Source organism: Ischnura elegans, chromosome 7 (genome assembly GCF_921293095.1).
Source record: "Ischnura elegans chromosome 7, ioIscEleg1.1, whole genome shotgun sequence".
NCBI lineage: Eukaryota > Metazoa > Arthropoda > Insecta > Odonata > Coenagrionidae > Ischnura > Ischnura elegans.
Window position 1 is genome coordinate 66016885 of NC_060252.1, and position 20773 is coordinate 66037657.

The following is a 20773-nucleotide window of genomic DNA, read 5'->3' on the forward strand; positions in this document are numbered from 1 at the left end:
TTGAGCCCAATTTCATAATTGTATCATTATACATTGAAATGTAAATGTTAACTATCTCCAGCGATAACTATAGCATATACCCTTAAATGTATTTATGATATTCATAATACCCACTCCTTTTCTGGTATTTCCTTCATTTCCTCATCTTCTTGCTCTTCAATGAAGCAACACTCTGTATCACTGACAAATTCCAAGTGTTCTTCTGTTCCTCTTAAATATCCTTCAATGCCATTCATATTAATTTCCATCCATTGGTGAGACCTTTGATGAAGTCCTCATGTTGATGAACGATTTTCACTTTGTCTCCACAATACAAAGCTACCAATGATATTATCAGGGTGAGACATTAATGAGCTAGTGCTTTCAAATTCATTACGAGCTGATTTGAAAATGATTTTTCCTAAATCTCTTATATTTCTTGTTATTTTCCAAAGTCTTTATGTGTCAACCTTATATCGCTCAAACCGATTCTCATTTGATTATCTTGTTTTAAAATTATTCTTCCCGCTTTATGGATATTTTAGTTTGAGATGAAGATGTTTATGCGAAGATAATGTGGAAGTCAGTGCCTTGAATGCTTGTGCTGAAGTTATAATTTTTAATACAAATTAACATTGTGTCAAAATCACTTTTGTTTTAGTCACCTTTCTGTATGTGTATTTATTTTTAATTACTATTTCCTAATACAACTGTAAACCGTTTGTGATGCCAATTTTGGGTTATATATCCAGCTTCATTATATTTTTAATGGAGTCATATTATTTGTAGAATTTTTTGATGCTGGAATACTACTTAAATGCATATTAACTTAATAATTTAATCTTTTATTCCTTGATTGGCTTATATTCTTATACATTGTAAGAGAGAGATTAAAATTTACAATTGCTTTTCTAGGTTTTTGTTGTTTTTCAGTAATATATCAAATGCACTTGTTTTAATGAATTTTTTTTACCAAGTACACTTCATTTAACACAGCCATATTTTATCTTCATGTTGTTATTTTTTTAAAGAATTTTCATTAGTGTGTAAATAGTTGTAGCAATTATGATGTGTTTAGTGATAGAGCTCTCTGTAATCCATTTATCCTTCACCCTTCTAACATTGCCTGGCACCTGCAATCATTCTGTCGTGCAGTGGTGAAAATGAGTTTTTATGTAGTGTTGCCTGGATAGAGATTTTATGTTGACCATGTCACTTTTTGTCCTTTCTTCACCATGTAATAAACAGTTTTATAATTATAAAATTAGTGCTTTTAGTGCTTTTACAACGTAATGAATTACTTTCAGTTCTTCCTTATGAGATTTTATCAGCTCTGAATTCCTATTTCATGCTTAAAATAATAGTTTTTGTTCACTTAGGATTCATAATATCCGTACTTTATTGCTGAAGTAAATTCCAGCCAATAAAGCATTACTTACTCTTTTGAAATCATCCTGATAGCTGCAACATTTTTCTGAGATGTATATGTCTAGGCCACTCTCTTAAATCGAATTTGGTTTCTGGGTTAAAGTTCCTGATTAATAATTTTGATCATTTTCAATCAATTCATGTCATTTAATGTGTGTTTCTAATGCATGCAACAAAATTTGCATGGATTAATCATTGTAAGCTCATGATTTTACACTTCTTTTAAGACAGATTATGATGTCTTGGACATCATTTTATTCTTTCATTGCAATACCCAGAATACATTGTTCTTGGGCTGGCCAATTTCCCTCTGCTTTCAAAGTCCAAGTACTAAATGGGATGGGGTTTGCGACTTCTACAGCCCTTATGTTGCCATTTGTTGTGGACTACTTGTTTGCTGTGAAGATTATTTATTTATTTAATGCAGTCCAAAAACAGCACGAGGCCAATTACAGAGGACTCGAAATAACAAAGAAAACAATTTACTTGTTGAGCAAAACATAACCAACAGTGAATGGGATGGGGTTTGCGACTACTACAGCCCTTATGTTGCCATTTGTTGTGGACCTACTTGTTTTCTGTGAAGATTATTTATTTATTTAATGCAGTCCAAAAACAGCATGAGGCCAATTACAGATGACTCGAAATAACAAAGAAAACAATTTACTTGTTGAGCAAAACATAACCAACAGTGAACAAAATAATATTCAACAGTATTTACAAATAGATAACAAAGAATGATAGACTTAATTGGGGGTGTGAGAGGAGTTGGGAGAACATTACAATATAGATGGTGCAAGATGGATGAGGGATGAAATAAAAGGATCAAAATTTGGAGCACATTTTGAATAGGAGTTAATGGAAGCAGGAAGTCTGAATAGAAAAGAGCATTTAGAGACAGAAAGGCAGCGGGTGAAACAATGAAATAATCCACTCAACCTCTTTGTGCATGAAGGAGCACACAAGCGGGAAAAGAGAAATTAGGTCAGATGATCTGTATTTGCCATTAATAATATCTAAGAAGAGTCCGGTCATTGAGAATATAGCGATAAGCTAAAGTTGCAATCCCAAGATAGGATCTAATCTTGTTGAGAGAGAAGTTACGAAAAGGCATGTGTCAGTAGCGAATTGTTGGTGGGGTGGATTGTTAAGCTACTCTTTTTAATTATTCTCAAATTGGCAGCTCTATTAACAGATGGGAATGTCTTCCTATATTCGCCGAAATACCATTAATCCCATTGTGGAACCCGTCAGTGTCATGATTTGCAGTTGCGTGGTTTTCAACAAGGTGGTGTCCCTAAAATGCATCAATTTGTTTGCACAATTCAATGTGTGACTCGCTTACGTGTACAAATTCCGGACTAAAACTACTTCCAGAATAGCTGAAGAGCTGAAATTTACGCATAGGAGGCTGACTTAAAATTATCCGGAGGAGACTTCCGAAAAATGGAAGTTTCCTTATCATTCCATTGATAAAAATCAAAACTGATGTGTGACTGTTCATTGTGTGTGCTTTGCTTTAATCTCACAGCTTATATTGCATGTTTGTCATTTGATATATTGTGTGGGGAATATAATTTTTTTGCTCCTGAACCTCCCTTCAAGAATCAAAAATTATTGTCTATTTTAATTTTATTGCTCTGAACACATTTCTGTTTTGTGGAAAATCCATATTAAATTTATAGTTTTCATAGTTTGTAAAACTGTAAATGTAAACTATATAAGCTATACATATTTACTGTATTCTTTTTGGCTGTAAGCACACCTAAATAACCCAGTCAGCCAGGCCAAGGCACATTTAAGACTATCCCAAGCTATCTGTCAATACCTTGTAAAAAGTGCCGAAATAGCAGTTGAATGCTGTTAAACTCACTCTGTACACTGCTTAGAAAAAATGAAATATTTAACCTGCATCTGTGAAACTTCTGTGTTTGCTGTATCAGTGAACCTTCAGCCCATTTGACCATGGTAGAATTTCGTGCATTTTATAATATTTCAGTTTATATTTCCAAATCAATGAAATGATTAAATGTGCTGGTCCTATGAGTTGAATAACAATTTCCCTTGACCAATTTCACTAAGCACTGTCATAGCCAAAATGGCTTTAAATAGTTTTCTTTCTCCTCGTTCTTGTTTTAATCAATTTCAAATTACTAAACTTTTTTATGGATGGGAATGCTTTCACGAATGATTGTTCGTTGTGTGTGCTTTGCTTTAAATTCACTGCTTATGTTGCACGATTGTCGTTTGGTGTGTTGTGTGACTAACTTAACTTTCTTGCTCCTGGGAAACAAACCTCACCTCAAAGAGCCTAAAGGCCATATCAGACAGCTGGATTCTCCTGGAAATGCAGGATTGGCTTCTTCTTTTGGAGGGGTTGTTAGGGAGCATCGACTCTCAGCTGGTGGTACCGCCAGGAGCTCAGCCCGGTTGAAAGGTCAACTGAAGCTGTCCATCTCATACAACCGTGGTGCGCTGTCCATAATGGTTCACCATGCCCGGTCCCTTCCCTTGGTTGGAGCCAACCAGGAGCCTTCGTCATACGTCAAAGTGTACCTCCTTCCTGATCCATCAAAGGCGACCAAGAGGAAGACCAAAATTGTGCGTCGCAATTCTCATCCTTCGTTTATGGAAATGGTGAGTCTGACATCTGTTCATCAACCAAATTTCCTTGAACTTTTTTTACCGTATTGTATTTCTTCAATAATAATAATAATAATAATTTATTCACTGTAGGCAATACAATTGCATAGTTTCGTCAAGTGGAATACATTACATAAAGCATAAAAACACAAACAAATGATGGCAATAGAACACAGTATGTACAATGACAATTAAAGATATATCAGGACAATATTTAAATCAGTGGTAAAGGCATAATACATATAAATAATATAGTTACCCTTTCTCATTTAAGTTTTTCCTTACATAGGGCATAAAATTCATCAATAGAATACAAGCAATCACAATGGAGATTAATACCTGAAAGGATAATTGTAAGGAACAGATAAGCAATTCATGTTCTTCCTCTTATTAATTTTTTACTTAGCTGTCTGTGCACTGCTTTCTTGGCATCATTTTATCCGTGAAAAAGTAGTCTTTTTGAAATAGAATAGGCTAGAAAAGGAAGAATGGAAGGAACTAATGAAAGGAAAATAGGCTTTTCTTGGAGGGGACTTGAAATTTTTGACACTCTAGTTTTAATATGTATTGCACAAATCGTAGAATATTGAAAATTCACTGCTTTGGTCTCACCCATCAGAATTGCCATTTTTGGTGCAAGTTGAAAGGAGCAAAGTTATAAATGTCTATTGCAGGTCTACTATATAATTTAATGATATGCCATGTAAAACCATCACAAAAGTTACCGTGCTGACCTCAGTACTGTAAATCTGTACCCCATTGCTGGCCATTATCAATACTTTTGTGTTATTCCTTAACAACCAACCTTTGATGTAAAGAAAATGTGTTTGGTATGATATTCAAGTTAGTTTGTAGTTATTAAGAAGTAGTTTTTTCGTTTGTTTATTTAGAGGTCAGTACCTAAAGTACTCTGGTCTAGATTATTATTATGTATTTGTTATATTAGTTATTAAGAGGTCAGTATTCTGTTAAAATATGGCAAACTAACAATTTTTCAAAAGATGGATGGCATATAAGACCACTTTACCAAAAATGGAGTGAGGGGAGTTTTTGCGTGGCGTAATTTAACACCCATAGCACGCTAAGTGTAGAAGAGAGTCCTTACCCTTACCACACTTCTGTACCTGGGTTCTGTACCTAAAACTATCCTCCATCCTTGAAATAATCTTGCTCCCTCACCACACATCTGCACCTGGGTTAGACACCCAAGCTCCACCTGTGCTCATATCTGTTTTATGAATTCTATTCGTTTGAAATTTTCTCTTAATTGGTCCTCGAGTATTATTACTTTTGGGTCATTTTTTTATTCAGTGGGTTTTCAAATCAGATACATATATGGTTGTTCCTCCCATTTCATACAAGTTTTGTGCATTTTTGGTGTAGCACCGTTTCGGTTCTGTATCATTTTGTTTATATTTCCCATCATCATCATCATCACTGGTCAACAATCCTAGGATTGGTTTGACGCAGCTCTCCACTCAGTTCTCCTATCAGCTAATCTTTTCACTCCTACGTATTTCTTCTCTTTCACATCTCTCTTTACTTGTTCCATATATTTTGTTCGGGGTCTTCCTTTTCCATTCTTGCCTTCCACTTGTCCTTCGACGATTGTCTTCATCAGGCCATCATGTCTCAAGATGTGGCCTATAAGGTTGTTCCGTCTTCTTATTAAGGTTTTCATGAGGCTTCTCTTCTCTCCTACCCGTTCTTAGGACTTCCTCATTACTAACCTGGTCGATCCATTTGATTTTCATCATTCTTCTGTAGCACCACATTTCAAAGGCCTCTATCCTTGCTTTCTCCGCTGCGGTCATTGTCCATGCCTCACTTCCATATAGGAGCATACTCCATATGTAGGTTCTTATAAATTGTTTCTTTACTTCCATATTTAAGTTTCCTGCTGTAAGCAGGTCTCTCTTTTGGTGGAATGCTCTCTTCGCCTGGGCTATTCTGCTGATAATTTCTTTCTTGCTTATCCCGTCACTAGTTATCTTGCTTCCCAAATAACAGAATTCATCTCTATCAGTTTTTGCCTCCCTATTTTAATGTTGGTCTTGACTTCTTCTCTTCTGATGCATACTAAGATCTTGGTTTTCTTCGTGCTTATTTTCAATTGATATCTACTCATTACCCTACCCATATTAACCAGAATATTTTTCTAATCCTTCTCTGTTTCTGCTGTAACGGCTATGTCATCGGCAAATCTTAGCATGCTTATTTTTTCTCCATGGATATTCACTCCCAATTCCTTTTCTTTGATTTCATTAATGGCTTTTTCAATGTAAACGTTGAAAATTACGGGTGACAATGTACAGCCTTTTCTCGCAAGAAATAATTTAAAATTTATTTTGATGTTATTTATTTAAAACACTCTTGTATTATTTACTGCATTATTATTTTTTATTGGCATACATTTTGTTATTTGATGATGGCTCAATTCTGGACCTATGACCTTGGAGACCACCTATAGCTGCTCCTATTCGTTATTTTTGTATTCAGAAGTAAAAAGAAAATGTAGGAATAAGTAAATTATTATATATTATTATTATGTACATATTTTTTGCTGTGGTTACCTAAATTGTCAAATTGTTGTCCAAGTGTGAAAATTCTGTGTTATATACTCTCCTGCCCAGTGAAAGCCAGTTGATATATGTACCTACTTATACTCTTTAGATTTGCTGTTTTTTTCCCATCTTTTCTAAATCTATTTCTATGTGGGTTGTATCTTAAATAAACCTCATTTCTTACTCTCTCTTTAGATGGAGTATTATATGCCACTTGAAACCATCCTAAATCGCACCCTCCAGGCAACAATATGGAATCACGACTCCTTCCAAGAGAACGAGTTTCTTGGTGGCGTTTCCTTGGAATTGGACTCGCTTGGGCTCCCTGCCAACACGACGACGGAGTGGTTCCAACTTGTCAATGTGCATCGATATAACTTCAGGGATCAGTGAAACATATTTTGGATGCTGGTTTTTTTTTTCTTTTGAGATGTATGTCTATACGAATTGATAATGTCCCCAAATTGGCTTAGCATGACGATGTAAAATCCTAAATATTGGTTGGTTCCATTTTTTCAACATTTATATTATCAGCTGTCAAAAATCAAATCCAATTCAAAATCAGTGAATTTTGGTGTGGTGTGTGGTCAAAATCTTCTGTGTATCAGTGATGAGTAATTTCAACATAACTAAGCATTAGCAAAAAGAAATGGAATTATTAGGAAGATTTTGTTTACCATTAGCATTAGGTTTGAAAAAATATCTTATTTTAAGTTTTAATCATCCAAATAATGTAGGTTACGATCGATGAATTTGTTAAACTTAACATTTTGAAGTCGCAGCTCAGGAATGGATCAATCATGAATTGGTTTTGCTTCAGAAACTGAAATCAAATATTGCCATTAACTTCTAATACTGTTAAATATGGCCCAGGATTAAAAAAAAAATATTTTGCTTTATCTAGCAGCTATTTAAGAAAATTATTGAGGGATATAAACTGTGGCATAATTGAATAATTGTTGAAGTATGTTACCACTCCATTTTTTTTATTTTTTATGTTCACGGAAAGTTATTGTTTTACAAATTTTACCGTACCTAAATGCAGATTTGTCCCTATTGCCGAAGCATTAGGTCTTTACTGTGTTAAGTCAAGTAAAAATCTGATTGTCGAAATTCATTCATATTTAGTTTTATGAAGTGATTTCTCTGTGGAAATTATTTTGTGTTGTCATGTAGCAGAAACTTGATGGTTTAGTGATATTGAGTCATTGAAATTATTAGATAATTTATTTTAAGTTAAATAGGTTAGTATTTTGATTAAAATAACCATATTTGTTTATAATATTTTGCAGAAAACTCTCTTGAACAATTAAGGAAAATGATAAAATGATTTTAAGCCAAATTATACTCATTCAGTTCAATTTATTTGATTGAATTTTAAGGGCTTGTGAATACCTGAATTTATCTTAGAGAAGGATTAGCAATGCTGTGGTTTTGTTTTGTTGATGATTTTAAGAGATTGAGATTGTCTGTTAAAGAAATGAGTTATTTTCCAGATCTTTCATCAAGTAATAGAACGGAGAAAGAAATTCTCATGCCCAGACGTAAATTTGCATGGCTTATCGTCCAGTGTGTCTGTAGTTTTCAGGATGAACAGGGAAGCAGGTCTGTGACACTTTTGGAATAGTCATTTGATTAGTCATCAGACTTTAGTTAGAATTATGCATAAGCTAGCTTGAAATATGCTCATTGGATGTCATTCCATTCATTCTTTGATGCCATTATTTGTCAAGCATTACCCTATTCTAATTTTCAATTACCCTATATAATTTCAATGTCAAGAAAGTTTTTCGTGTAGTTTTCCTGATGATTTTGTGTGTACATATAATGAATTCAGGCTTATAAGATTTTTTTTTCAAGTGCCTGCTAAGTTTTTATCAGTTAAGTGCATTACCTTTTCGTAGCAAAATGGATGGCTATTTGATTTGCTATTGCAAAAAAGATTTTTTTATTCCTGGTGCTTAGTAGTTTATTGATTAAGGTGTTGCATTTGCCTCTTACATATCGCATTTGCCGCACACAAAATAATTGGGTTACAATTTGCTTGGTTGTTTATGCAGCTGTGGGCAATATTTACCATTATTTTAGATGTTACCAAAACAAAAATTTACTTCTGGCGCCCCTAAAAATTCCTCATCGGCAGATTTTAATTTCCGGTTCTTCTTATACTTAACTGCATGCGTTCGGAATGTCATGTCACAGTGAAATAACGCTGTCTTTAATTTTTTTCTCATTTCTCAAAAAAATCGATTATTTTTCTCCTTATTTGTTATGATCATAGTGAAATCATCTCTAAAGATGTGGTAATGGAGTCAAAAACTTATTTTTTGTGTGTTTTTTGTGTAGTTGAAATTATTGTGATTGTCTACTTTATCTTGCAAAAAATTATCAATGTCTATGAATTTTTAGTCAATTTTATCACTCAATACACTGCAAAGTTCTTTTCTTTAAGACTTTGATTGAAATTATTGATTCGCCATTGATATGCGTTTACTCAGTGATTTTGGCCTAAGAGCTGAATGACATATAGCTATTATGTCATTCAGATGTGAGGTTGTTCTGTATGTCTTTTGCCCTCTTTGAATAACCCCAAATTAGGATCGAGTTAAATTGCTTTTCTTTCATACATTCCAATTTCGAAAAACATATTTCTAAAGGTCTTATTTTTGACTTGTGGTTATTGCGTGCTTGCTTTTGTTTACATATTTATTTTATAGCTTTACTTTTTTGCTCTTTCATGAAGTAAATTAGTATTACTTATCAAATTTTCAGTGAATCAGTGATTAATTTGTTAACTTTCCACCAACATTATGGCATGAGCAGTCATACTAACGCAAACACCAATAAATTGAGTTATTTCTTGAAATTGTATTTATGTTGTTGATATTCTCTGGGTAAAAGCCTGATAATATCCTATTGCTAAGCAAATTTTTTAGTTTTATATTCCACGTTTCCACAATGATATCTTTTATTTTTGAACTGTCAATATTCCTCATTTGTATTCATGCAATACTGTCATCTTTTATAAGTTTTTTTTAAGATCGTACAAGTATTTCTTGCTGTAGATCAGCAATTGCAGGTAAACTTCCACATGTGTGTTTATGAATTATGTAATCCCATTTGGCCTGTGCAAAGTTTTTAAGTATAGTTGATTTAATTATGTGCATTTGTAAATAGTCTTGGGAAGGAAAAATCTGTGGAAGTTTTCCCCAATAGTTTTACCTAACATAGCTTTTATTCTGCTTTATTTGCATCTATATCATATGTGTGTTTTGTATAAAATGAAATAAGGTTATTGGAAATGGATATTACCTTAAATTAACACTATTAATCAAACAAAATTTTGATTTGTTTGTGCTTGTAAATAGAAATATGGTGTTCAATATTGATGTATTTTTAAAGGTTTTAGTATAAGTTTTAGTTGAGATTGAAAATTTCATTAAATGGAGAATTCCATTCATTTTGCATGTTGATATTTTGCATCTTTATTTTATTTCACTTTGTATTTATACTGCATCACCAGTGACTCGTAATTATAGTAGTAATTTTTGACCTAATTTATGCAGAAATATTTATGGACAAGCTCACTGGATTTGTTATGTTACACAATAGTTGTTGAGTGGATTTCAGTAAAGGCTTTTCTGGGAAGTGAAAATTATCATCTTTATTTCAGATTATATGTTTTAAATTTAAGAGTAGGTAATTAAAGTAATTAAAACTATTTATTATCCAAACTTTTTAATAGCGAAAGTTAATTTCAATGCGTTTCAGCATCATTGTCAAGTCAAATTGTATGCCTACATTTAAATCTAATCTGGTAGTGACACCAAGCTTCAAAAGTCATTGTTAGTAATGTATGCCATTATAAAGAGTGGAGAGTAGAAAAAGTTTTATTTACTTCATTTCACTATATTTTCCACCATATCTCGCCGAATACAGTCGAACGTGTAGAATATTTACCTATGTAAGCAAGTAATGTGAGGAGTTATTTTTAGAGAATATCTGGTAATCTTTTTAGACAACCCTTGGTCTACGAGAAATTTTTATCAGCATATAATTTTTTTAATGAGTGTGGAAGTGTGTTCATCAAACTTAATGGTCATCCAATGTAATGAAACATTATTTTCTGTTGTGGTACAGATATGTGCTGTCTTATACGTATTATTTGCTTGTTAATATTACATTTAAGGCATCACCTCATAAGCTTTCAATCCTTGAGGCCTATCTCTATCATATATGTTGTTAATCAATTGATTAAAAAAACTTCAAATTCCTGTGGCACATGTAAGAGTATAGCGCTTTCTACCCATTGTAGTAAGATTTTGTATGTTAAGTCACTCTAAGGACACTTTTGGAATACAGATTTTTCACTTTTGATGTCAGTGTTTACATTTTACATCGTTCATTGCTTTTCTTTGGGATTATCTGGCTACATTAAAAGTATGAGGCATGTAGCTGGAGGCAGTGGCAGATCTATGGGGGGGAACAACAAGGTACTCCAGTTGCTATCATCAACATATTTCTATGAATGCCAGAAGCTTTATCCTGAATCATATCTTTATGATTATATGTTGTTATCTATAACAGCTTCCACCATATTCACTGTAAAACAAAAAGATTTAGAATAAGTGAAATACCATCTATCCTCGGTTTGCAGTATTTTGCTATAACTTCCAATGCAATGGCTACCTGCACGCATTCATATCAAGTCGTTTATGCTTTGAGCTTTGCAATGATGTCATTTACAATTTGTCAATTTGTGGAGTAAAATGAATAGCGAGCAGAACCAGGGTGCAATTGTTGTGTAATTACCACCATTTCTCATCCAGACCAGGTCAGGGTTGAAATCCTGGTGGTGACAGTGATTTTTTGGAGACTGCCCAATCAGTGCTTTAGTGTTGTGTAGGGGGCACGTCATGCATAGCACTCTGTCCATCTGATAGAGGGTAGTAAGCCATTGGTGCTGTTTGTTAAGAGCAGGCTTATACTGATGCCAGGCTTCTCTCCACATTTCGTTCCCTAATCTTCCCCCATGGTACAAATTGCCTTAGTTATTGCTGGCATGTTTTAAGTACCTGATCATCTCATGCAGATGAACAAGGTATAAAAAGTATTACTTATCATCCATAAATGCCTTCTGCTCAACCTTTCGTGAATGTGAGGGAAATCGTTCATCTCAAATCACGCTCTAGTATTTTTCTCTGGGATAGATTATCACGTGAGTTTTATGCATTCCAAATATAATCATTCAATCCATTATTTTGCCATTCACAACACTTTTGATGCCCTTTTCACTCTATCATTCACTATTTGCAATACTGACACTGTAGCATGCTGATGAGATATTGGCTTCCAGCTATGGATAGGGGGCCTACCCAAGTGACTGACAAATGGATTGGGGTTCATAGCACTGCTGAAGTCGTTCATGATGTTTAAGTCCTACCTCATTTTTCAGGCAACGTGGTAATATTATTGTCCTCCACATGGCAAGAAAATTGCCTAGTCCTAAAACTAAGATACCACAGTGTTTCTGGTGGATCAAAAGGAAGAGGAGGCATGGCCTTCTTCTTGCCTCTCATGTCTGTTTCACCCTTATTATGATTCATATTGGAACTAAAGGTGCTGTTTATTCATTTGAGGTGTGATCATCCACCATTTTTCCAGTAAAGTACCATATCTCTACTTCACCCTACAAATTGTAGCACTGCCTGTCCCCTTCTGACCAAATACTTGTTGAATAGCCTTTCTGTGCATGGAAGGTAATTCTAGATCCTTATATATTTTCTGCATTAACTTGAATAATATTTAATAGCATCCTCCTCCATTTTACATTTATGTTTTCATTTGGACATCATGTTTTCAGTTTCACGGTAATAATAAGGCACTCACTCTAATTCTGTGTCCATCTAGCTCTTTAAGAGCTGTTTTATCAACATTACCTGATACATGCATATAAAACACATGAATACAGTTGATTGATTTCGGATCCTTATGCAAAAAAAATTGGCAAACTTTTGGCTAAATTATTATTATTTTAGGTTGCTAAACTTCCAGAATAGGTTTAATGTAAGTAAATAATTTATCGATACCTTTTGTTTCAAAAATTCTTCTTTGTGGCAGTGCAGTAAATCCTCACGTAGCACGAAGTTATCTTTCATGAAATTGCCGTGATATGTGAAACATATCAAAAGTGAATATCGAGTTTCGTTCCTCAGTCTGGTAATACATATGTCTTATTCAGAACACTCTTTGGGAGTACAATATCTTAACCGTTCGTGATAGTCTGCAAATCATCCATTTGCATGTACAGACCTGCATTTTTTTTAAGCATTCAGTGATATCGAAAGTCAAGACTTCAAGAAGACATTTTTTTCAGTTATCTATAATAATGCTATGGCATCTTGAGGCTTCATCCATTGGCAGTATGCGTGTTAATTACTTCATACAGATTATATAAAGATTTCATACAGATTATATGAATTTCTTTTTACTGCAAATTTATTCCAAATTTTCACCTGGCTTTGTATTAGCACTCAACCGGTGACATTGTGAGGGAGGATTCGTGGGGAGTCCAGACCCTCCCACCCCCCAAAAATTTAAAAATACAATTACTTTCTTTCATAAAAGAAAACAATATAATAAAAAATCATGGATTTACAAAAGATATCTTTGTCAAATGAAGTTTTTTCGATTATGATAAGTGTTAAAATTAGTTTAAGACCCTTTACTTAGTACCCTGCTTTTAAAAAGTTTTTCCCCCTGGTTTTCGACCCACCCCGGATGAAATTCCTGATTACCCCACTGCACTCAACATGTACCTATTCATTGCTCTAGTTTCTCAGTAGAACTTTATAGTCAGGAATTCTTACAGTCCGGTGTTGTAATTTATTTTGCACCATGTCTTTAGTTTTGAAAATAAGAGCTCAAAGAATGAATGTTTATGTTGACGTTGGCATGTTTTTTGCAATTATTTATTTTAATTGCTTTCTCTCTTAGTTAAAAATATGGGGAATGCAGTGGGAGTTTAAGATTCTACATTTGAAAATATTTCACAGAGGTGATGCTTTAAGTGCAAAATCATTTGCTTTCATAATATGTCATTGTGATTTTGTTGATGATGCTAAGCATCCTGCCTGCTGAAATTGTATGCTAACACAATCACATTGTAGCTATACTAAGGACTACTTATCTGTAACTCTTTGTTTTGGTAATTTTATGATTATCATATTGTTTTTGAAAATCTTTTAAAAATATGATGCTCGTGTTGAAGGCTATGTGGTTAGAATGATAAAGGTTTTTTTTTGCATTTATATTCTTACAAATCGTCTTGGTCAGCATGATTAACATATTTTTTAAGTACATATATGTATGTAGAACATTTAGGCTTTAGAGGTTGCTTCTTGATTTATGTGATGTTAACGAAAAATGACTGAAATAATGCCTTAAATTTTTAATAATTTAATGGTTAAAAAAAGTGAGATATTTATCATAGTATTTGTACTGCAAGAAAATTACATGCATTAAAAGCCTGTATCACATACAGTCCTTCATTGGAATTAAAAATAATGAATTTTTATAAGTAAGTTGTTTTATAAAGATGGAAACAATCGGGCCTCTTTTATTGCACAAGCACATTAAACTGTTGTTAAGCATTTTTGTATGTACTTTTTAGTGAAATTCTCTTAAGAAAGGCTTGCTGTTACGGCTTAAATAGGTGTATTACAAAATATTTCTGTTTCTACTGTTGGTTAGGGAAAAATTTTGCAGCATCATTTTGTATTCAAAACTTTTGTATGTACTGTTCCAAAGAAAAAGTTTTGAAAAGGCTTATATAATGAAGTGTTCATGTAATGATAGATGACTGAAAATAAATGTGAGCATTGTTATAAATAATTGTGGAATATTTGCATTATTTCTGTAACCTTTGTGCTATGAACTTATCGGTGGTCAAGAGTTTGAAATTAATTATTCACATGTTCTCAGATGCAGCGATTCATTTTCAGCGGTGGCGAATCCAGAATAGGGTCAGAGAAGGGGCTTAGTGGGAGGTAACCTCCCAGCAATAGTGGGAGTCCGAACAAAATTGCCATTCTATGCAGTGTAAATTGGATACTTTTGCTTTAGCTCCCCTTGCCCCTCTCTGGATCCGCCGCTGTATTGTAAGATACCAAAAGCATGTGTAATAGGCTCTAAGTGTAGACCTAATTTGGTATTTCTATTTGTTAAAATAGGTAAATATATCGGAAAATATGTCTAACTAAATACTTTAGTACAAAGCAGCATACCTCCAAAAAATTCTATTTTATCTGCTGTGTGTTTCAAACCAATGCCCCCATAGTTTTGCCACTTATTTTCACTATGATATTTTACCTCTTCTCTTGCTGTTATGTTCAATGAGGCAGATTGGAAATTTTGATTTTTTTCTAGGAAACCTGGCTCATTAAAAAAAAAAGTTGTGGAACAAACTCAACATAAAACCAAAGCATTTAAGATCTCCTGGTCATCTCTAAGCTTACACCTCGCTCTATGACCAAAGTTTAATGGGGACAGGGGTTGAAAGTCTATAAAGGCATAATGTTATAGTCATTCCCAATTATTGATTTGCTGACTTATGTTTATTGCTTTCTGTTTGAAAATGCTGTTTTTTTTATCATATCCTCGACTTTTAAGCAACAGATTGACTACTAGTGCATACCTGGGGGCCTAAAGGCAGCTTATGCAGAGCGGTGTCATGGCAAGGGGAATAGGCAGTTATATTGCTCACCTGGGATGAAGCAAAATTCATTGTCTGTGCATCTTTGATTGATAATCTAGTTAACATGTGAATTACAAAACATTTTGAGGGGAACAGTACAGGTGGGAGAATTATTTGAAATTAATTTAGCACACGTCACTCCATGATCCTCTATGGCTACAAAATCAGAGACCATTTCCATATTGTGTACTCAGCAGACATTTCTGAGAGGCAACTTATTGGGGTAGCTACTTCTGAGGATATATTTAATATGTGATAGATAAACAATTTCTAGGGAGCAGCAATGGTTGGAAATCAAATAATTCAACCTACAGTTGTAGTTATCAGAGAAAATATATCACTGAATGAACAAGGTTGCCCAATGTGGGTAAAAAATCTGGAAATAGTTACCTCAGCTCATCTTACGGAGGTGGGTGAGCCACGAAGAATCCCTTCCTCCTTCCTGCTCATTATTAAAATTGAGAATCATATCAAACAATCATATTAACATGTTACATGAATAGTACTTGAGAATATTTTTAATTGAAAATCATACCAAAAAAATCATTTACATGTATTATTTTCATCAATTTCTGAAGTCTATAGCATGTTATTTTTTAAAGAAAGACTAATTAGTTAATATGCCCTCACCCAAAATATGTGTGAATTTAGGTTACGTTTTGAACGTCAACATATCTTTTTTGCTGTTCAGTCTTCAACTTCGAATAATCTTTCCTCATCTCTTGCGATAATCACTGAATTGTGGGAGATATCTTTCATCACTCGTACTCTAGCTGGTTTATCATGGAAATTGAGTGCAGAAGTCAAATGTTGGGGTTGGAAGCCAAGGTACAAGTGATTTCTTTTCTCTATACAGGGTTAGGTAGAGAAATTAGGCATAGGAAAAAACGAGATCAAGTAGATATTTAGTAGTACATTTGATTTTCCACTTAATGTCAGCACAGAACAGTGACTCACTTGTATCCCATGGCAACCAAGTTTTTGTGTATTTCTTTCAACAATTAACTCTGTTGAGAAAAAAATCGCTTATACCCCTTGGCTTCTTACCCCCTCAAATATAATCCAAAAATTATGGACTTCGTAGTTTTTCTGATAATTTTAGCTGATGCCAGCCTGGATGCCGTCCGAGGCTTTCAAGGCAAGTGTCGAAAAACACACTCAAGTCATAGCCCAACCCAAGTGAAATTTGAACCTGTTACCCCAAGATTAGCAGGACAAGACTTTATCCCGCCGCCACCCAAGCCGACAATGAAATACTTGTAATAATGGATGAGGATTTTAGAAGTAAAACGAACTCGGTATCAGCAGAAAAGTTTCCAGTAATGGTAAAATTGTACCTCTTGTATATTCTTCTCTCTGAGAGAGAGGCTTTGGACTTGGAATAATTATTTTCGCTCTACCTTGGTATCAGTTTTGAGCTGGTTCCAGAATGATATTTTCCTTCTTCTCAGAGAGTATCACGTGGAAACCTTGGATGGAATTATGTTCAGATGCTCGGTTCTAAAACCGTTGCTGAACGGAACTGTACATGTCAGGGTATGGTACAAGTTTCTTAACGTGCATAAGTGCCGGATGTGACGCAACGTAGTATACGCAGCAGGATAATTTGCATGTTATCTTCAAGGGGACTCCATTACGATATTTGAAAACCGAATATGATGCGCGCGGAGCGACAGCAATTCTAGCGGCGGACTTGAGAATCTTCTATTGTAATATTCGTGGTTATCTTTGCTTGCTGGTTTCTCCTTTGCGCCCGTTTGTAAGGGCTGTGTCGTGTAAGGCAACCTATACTCAAGGATACCGCTTTAAGTATTGTTTTCTAGTATGTACTTTATTACCTTTTTTCAAGTTTCTACCTTGCGATCCCGCGAATTTAAGGGTATTTCTACTCATTTTAGATACATTTTTATTATTTTTCTTTTTCCCGGGTTCCTTTTCTCCTTTTTCGGCGATTTACGTGTCACTCAGTGAGCAATAATTCACGTATTTTTTAGAAGAAATATAAAATTTCAGACTTGTTCCTCTCTTTGCACATTTGGTATCACAGCTTGTGAATATATCTTTGTATCCTAAAGTGAAATTAACCTCGAATATTTAAGTGTTCAAATTGCCTTTTGAACAAATACTGCTTACATACTTCAATTACGCGCAATTTCAGTTGTGGTTTCATGGCGATGGCCAGTGAAAATCGGCACATTGCCCAGTGTCCTATGGCTCGGAAAGGAGGAAAAGGATAGTACTCACTGATAGTATGAAAGGTAATGTGCCTTTCTAGGTATTAAAGTAAGATTTCCAAAGAGGGAAGGGGAGCCTGGGATGATGGGCATTTACATGGTGTGTTTATGCACCATTTAAATCTACCTTTATCGGCAGAATATCTTCATATTACCTGTTAACTAGATTGGTCTTGTCCCCAATGAATGGGTTTCAGTTGAAATAGTTTTTAATTGTATTGTTTTTCTTATCAGAGACTAATTCCTCTTCGTAAACTATTCAGGTTATGAATTTTTAGAGTAAGTTAATATTTTTGATAACGTGGCTATGGTTCTACTTCATATGTAAATAATTCAATGTTTGCCATGCCAAGGTTTTTTCGTTGCCTTTAAATAAGGAGCGTTTGCTTGTGCGGTGGTGATTGTGTTTTTTTTTGCAAAACTGTGTTTTTTACTTTATTTGGTAGTGTGAATTCCTACTCTTCTAATAAATTTTTCCCGTTTTATCTGTATCTATCACTGAAATATTTTCGTTCATTTATTTAGTTTTGATGCTTTACCTTGTTTAAACCTGTCTAGATTTTTATAACTGTAAATGTGAAATAAATTAAAAATAATATTTTCTGGTTATTCATTTATGAACAAGCCCTACCACTGCAGTACTCCATTGCTATTACTTCATCCTTTTGCATTAGTATTATTAGAATAGATTGAAAATCGAGGGATATAAATTTAAGGAAAGCGAGTAGAAGCGTACGTAATTCGAACGAGGGCGGTTTTGATTTTCCCGCGCTATGGCAGCGACGGTAGCGACAATCGGAAATGTGTTGCCGGCGAGATTATCCCGCTTCTCCCTCCTGTTCTTCCCCTCTCCTCCATATGTCACAATTCCGTGGCTTTATGAAAGTATGGAGATTGTTTGGACTGTGGTTGAGTCAAGAGTAGCAGCTAGCAGGAAGTGTACGTGAGCTGCAACAAGGCCTCAAGCACTGTGTTCGATATAATTGGTGAGCCTAATCTCAGATTACTAGCCACTAATCGTGTCCATACCTCAGTATAAATATATGAACGTGGGCGATTTCCGGCTACTGCGCATGTGACAAAGATTTTAATGGTAAAATAATAGATATCGTGTTCCTTATTCTTCGGACATTCCGCGTCTGACAAGAAGACCGGCGATGCTGAGTTCGACGATAATAGCGGTCGTTCACGAGTTATTTATTTTGATCGAACTTTTAATTTGAATGCAACGTTAAGGCAGAAGGAGATATACAAGGGCGTTATTGAAATCTATATAATTAATTTTTAAAAATACGCGATTGATTGAGTTCGATGATAGCGGTCGTTTACGAATTATTTGTTTCGATCTATCTAAATTCAACATTCAGGAGGAAGAGGAAGTACAAGGATACTCTCGAAATCCATGTAATTTATTAAAAAAAGACTGACGGTTGATTGAGTTCGACGATGGCGATTGTATAATAGTTGCTTTTATCGGTCGAAAACTTTATTTACAGTCAGCATATATAAAGGAGAGGTGAAAGGATATTCGAGAAATCTATGTAAAATCTGAGGTAGGGGCGGATTTAGGGGGTTCATAGGGGTTATGACCCCCCAAAATTTATAAAAAAATTTAATCTTATTAGTTTAATAGTTTGTTGTATCCTAGTAAAGGGAGTGTATATGCAAATGCATGACTACAAGTCCCTAACTTGAGAGAAGTTTGAGTTGTATTTATCGTAGAGCGTAGCACTCTTTACTGTAAAAACGCCACTATCTCTAGGGGGTATTCCATACTCCCCGAACCCAGGTTATGCAGCTCCCTCCTTAGATTTGATGCTGAACCCGCCCTTGCGATTGATTGAGTTCGACGATAGCGGTTTTTTACTAGTTTTTTTATATCAGTCGAAAATTTTATTTAGCTCAACATTCACAAAGGAAAGATAAAAGGATTAGGGTGAAATCGAAGTATTATCTGCGGTTCACACCTAGTAAGATTACGATTCATTCGAGATGACTTGGCCGATGCTCAGTAGCTTACAGCGCTGGTGGGTGTAGTTCAGCTGTGTTAATGGGGCAGGTAGAATTTGCTTATTGGGAGAGGAAGCTTTCTTTGGTCGGGATACGTAAATGAAGGTCGAATCACACTCACCATTATAGGCGGATCTAGGGAGGGGCGAGCACGGGGGCACGTGCCCCCCCAGACCCTTAAAAATATGCAAGATTTTTAATACTGTCCCATTATTATTGCGTTCGTTTTGTATTACGAGGTATCGGCGTGCCCCCCAGAACAAAATCCTGGATATGGTCTTGCTTGTGCCCCCCCCAGAAAGAAATCCTGGATCCGCCCCTGCTTACCTTCGGGGCGCACCGCATAGTCTCAACATAGATACCCCTCCGATGGTTCCTCTTATCTTTAACTTCTTCCCCTTTCGTGGCTTGTCATCGGCCCGGCGAGCAAAAATGAACTGTTCGCCGTAACAATGATAGCGGTTAAAAGCGGACTCGATGATGTTATATCTGACATATAGTGATCATTTTACCACGCACGGGGGAATAGGAGTTTTATGAGGGGGTCAAAGAACTTTTTTCCGCCCCCCCTCCACCGATCCTCCTACCTCACCTATGCAATACATCCGTAAGCTAATTTTTTTGGAATGTGGTAATTGAAATTACACACCGTATGTTTGCTATCAAGACGTTTTAGTAATATTATTTTTTTATATATTACTAATCATTCTTAAATAATCTAATTATATAATTTAAATAACTTTTAAAATAAACTTTTCAATTTTACTGCCCCCTGAAACCCGCCGATCGGGGCAAGTGCCCCCTCTGCCCTACTATTGTTCCGGGCCTGCCTAATATGCATTAAAAGACGCATCTCGACCTGTCTCTTTTGGTGAAGGATTATTTGGGACAAAAGTTAAGCTACCATTTGAAATTCTATTGAGAATTGAAATTATATTGATTATATAATTATAAAAAATTGTATTATCATATTAATATATAATATTTACATTTTATTATATTTTATTTATATGTAATATTAATACCTATCGGTATATAATAATTTATATTTACGTATAATGATATTGCAATTGATATAATATTGAAAAGTAAGCAGAGCTCATTAGGTATGTTACAAAATTTCCAGCATCTCAAATATTTTAAAAAGAATGGGAAAATAA

General features: G+C 34.7%; 2 protein-coding genes across 4 annotated transcripts in view; both read left to right on the forward strand.

Moving 5' to 3' along the window:
• The window catches only part of LOC124162640 (phosphatidylinositol 4-phosphate 3-kinase C2 domain-containing subunit beta), a 117259-nt gene extending 104014 nt beyond the window's left edge, over positions 1-13245 (forward strand). For 2 of the 3 annotated variants that reach the window (XM_046539232.1, XM_046539233.1), the window contains exons 26-27: positions 3716-4044; positions 6810-13245. In XM_046539232.1, the coding sequence (XP_046395188.1) occupies positions 3716-4044; positions 6810-7007 (527 nt within the window). In that variant the 3' untranslated portion in view covers positions 7008-13245. The remainder of the gene's footprint in view (positions 1-3715; positions 4045-6809) is intronic. The other variant, XM_046539234.1, reaches the window with a different exon arrangement.
• Positions 13246-18485: 5240 nt separating this feature from the next.
• LOC124162092 (4-coumarate--CoA ligase 1-like) overlaps positions 18486-20773 on the forward strand; it is a 45535-nt gene continuing 43247 nt past the window's right edge. The window contains exon 1 of the mRNA XM_046538473.1: positions 18486-18589. The gene's annotated coding sequence lies outside the window, so the exon portion shown is untranslated. The remainder of the gene's footprint in view (positions 18590-20773) is intronic.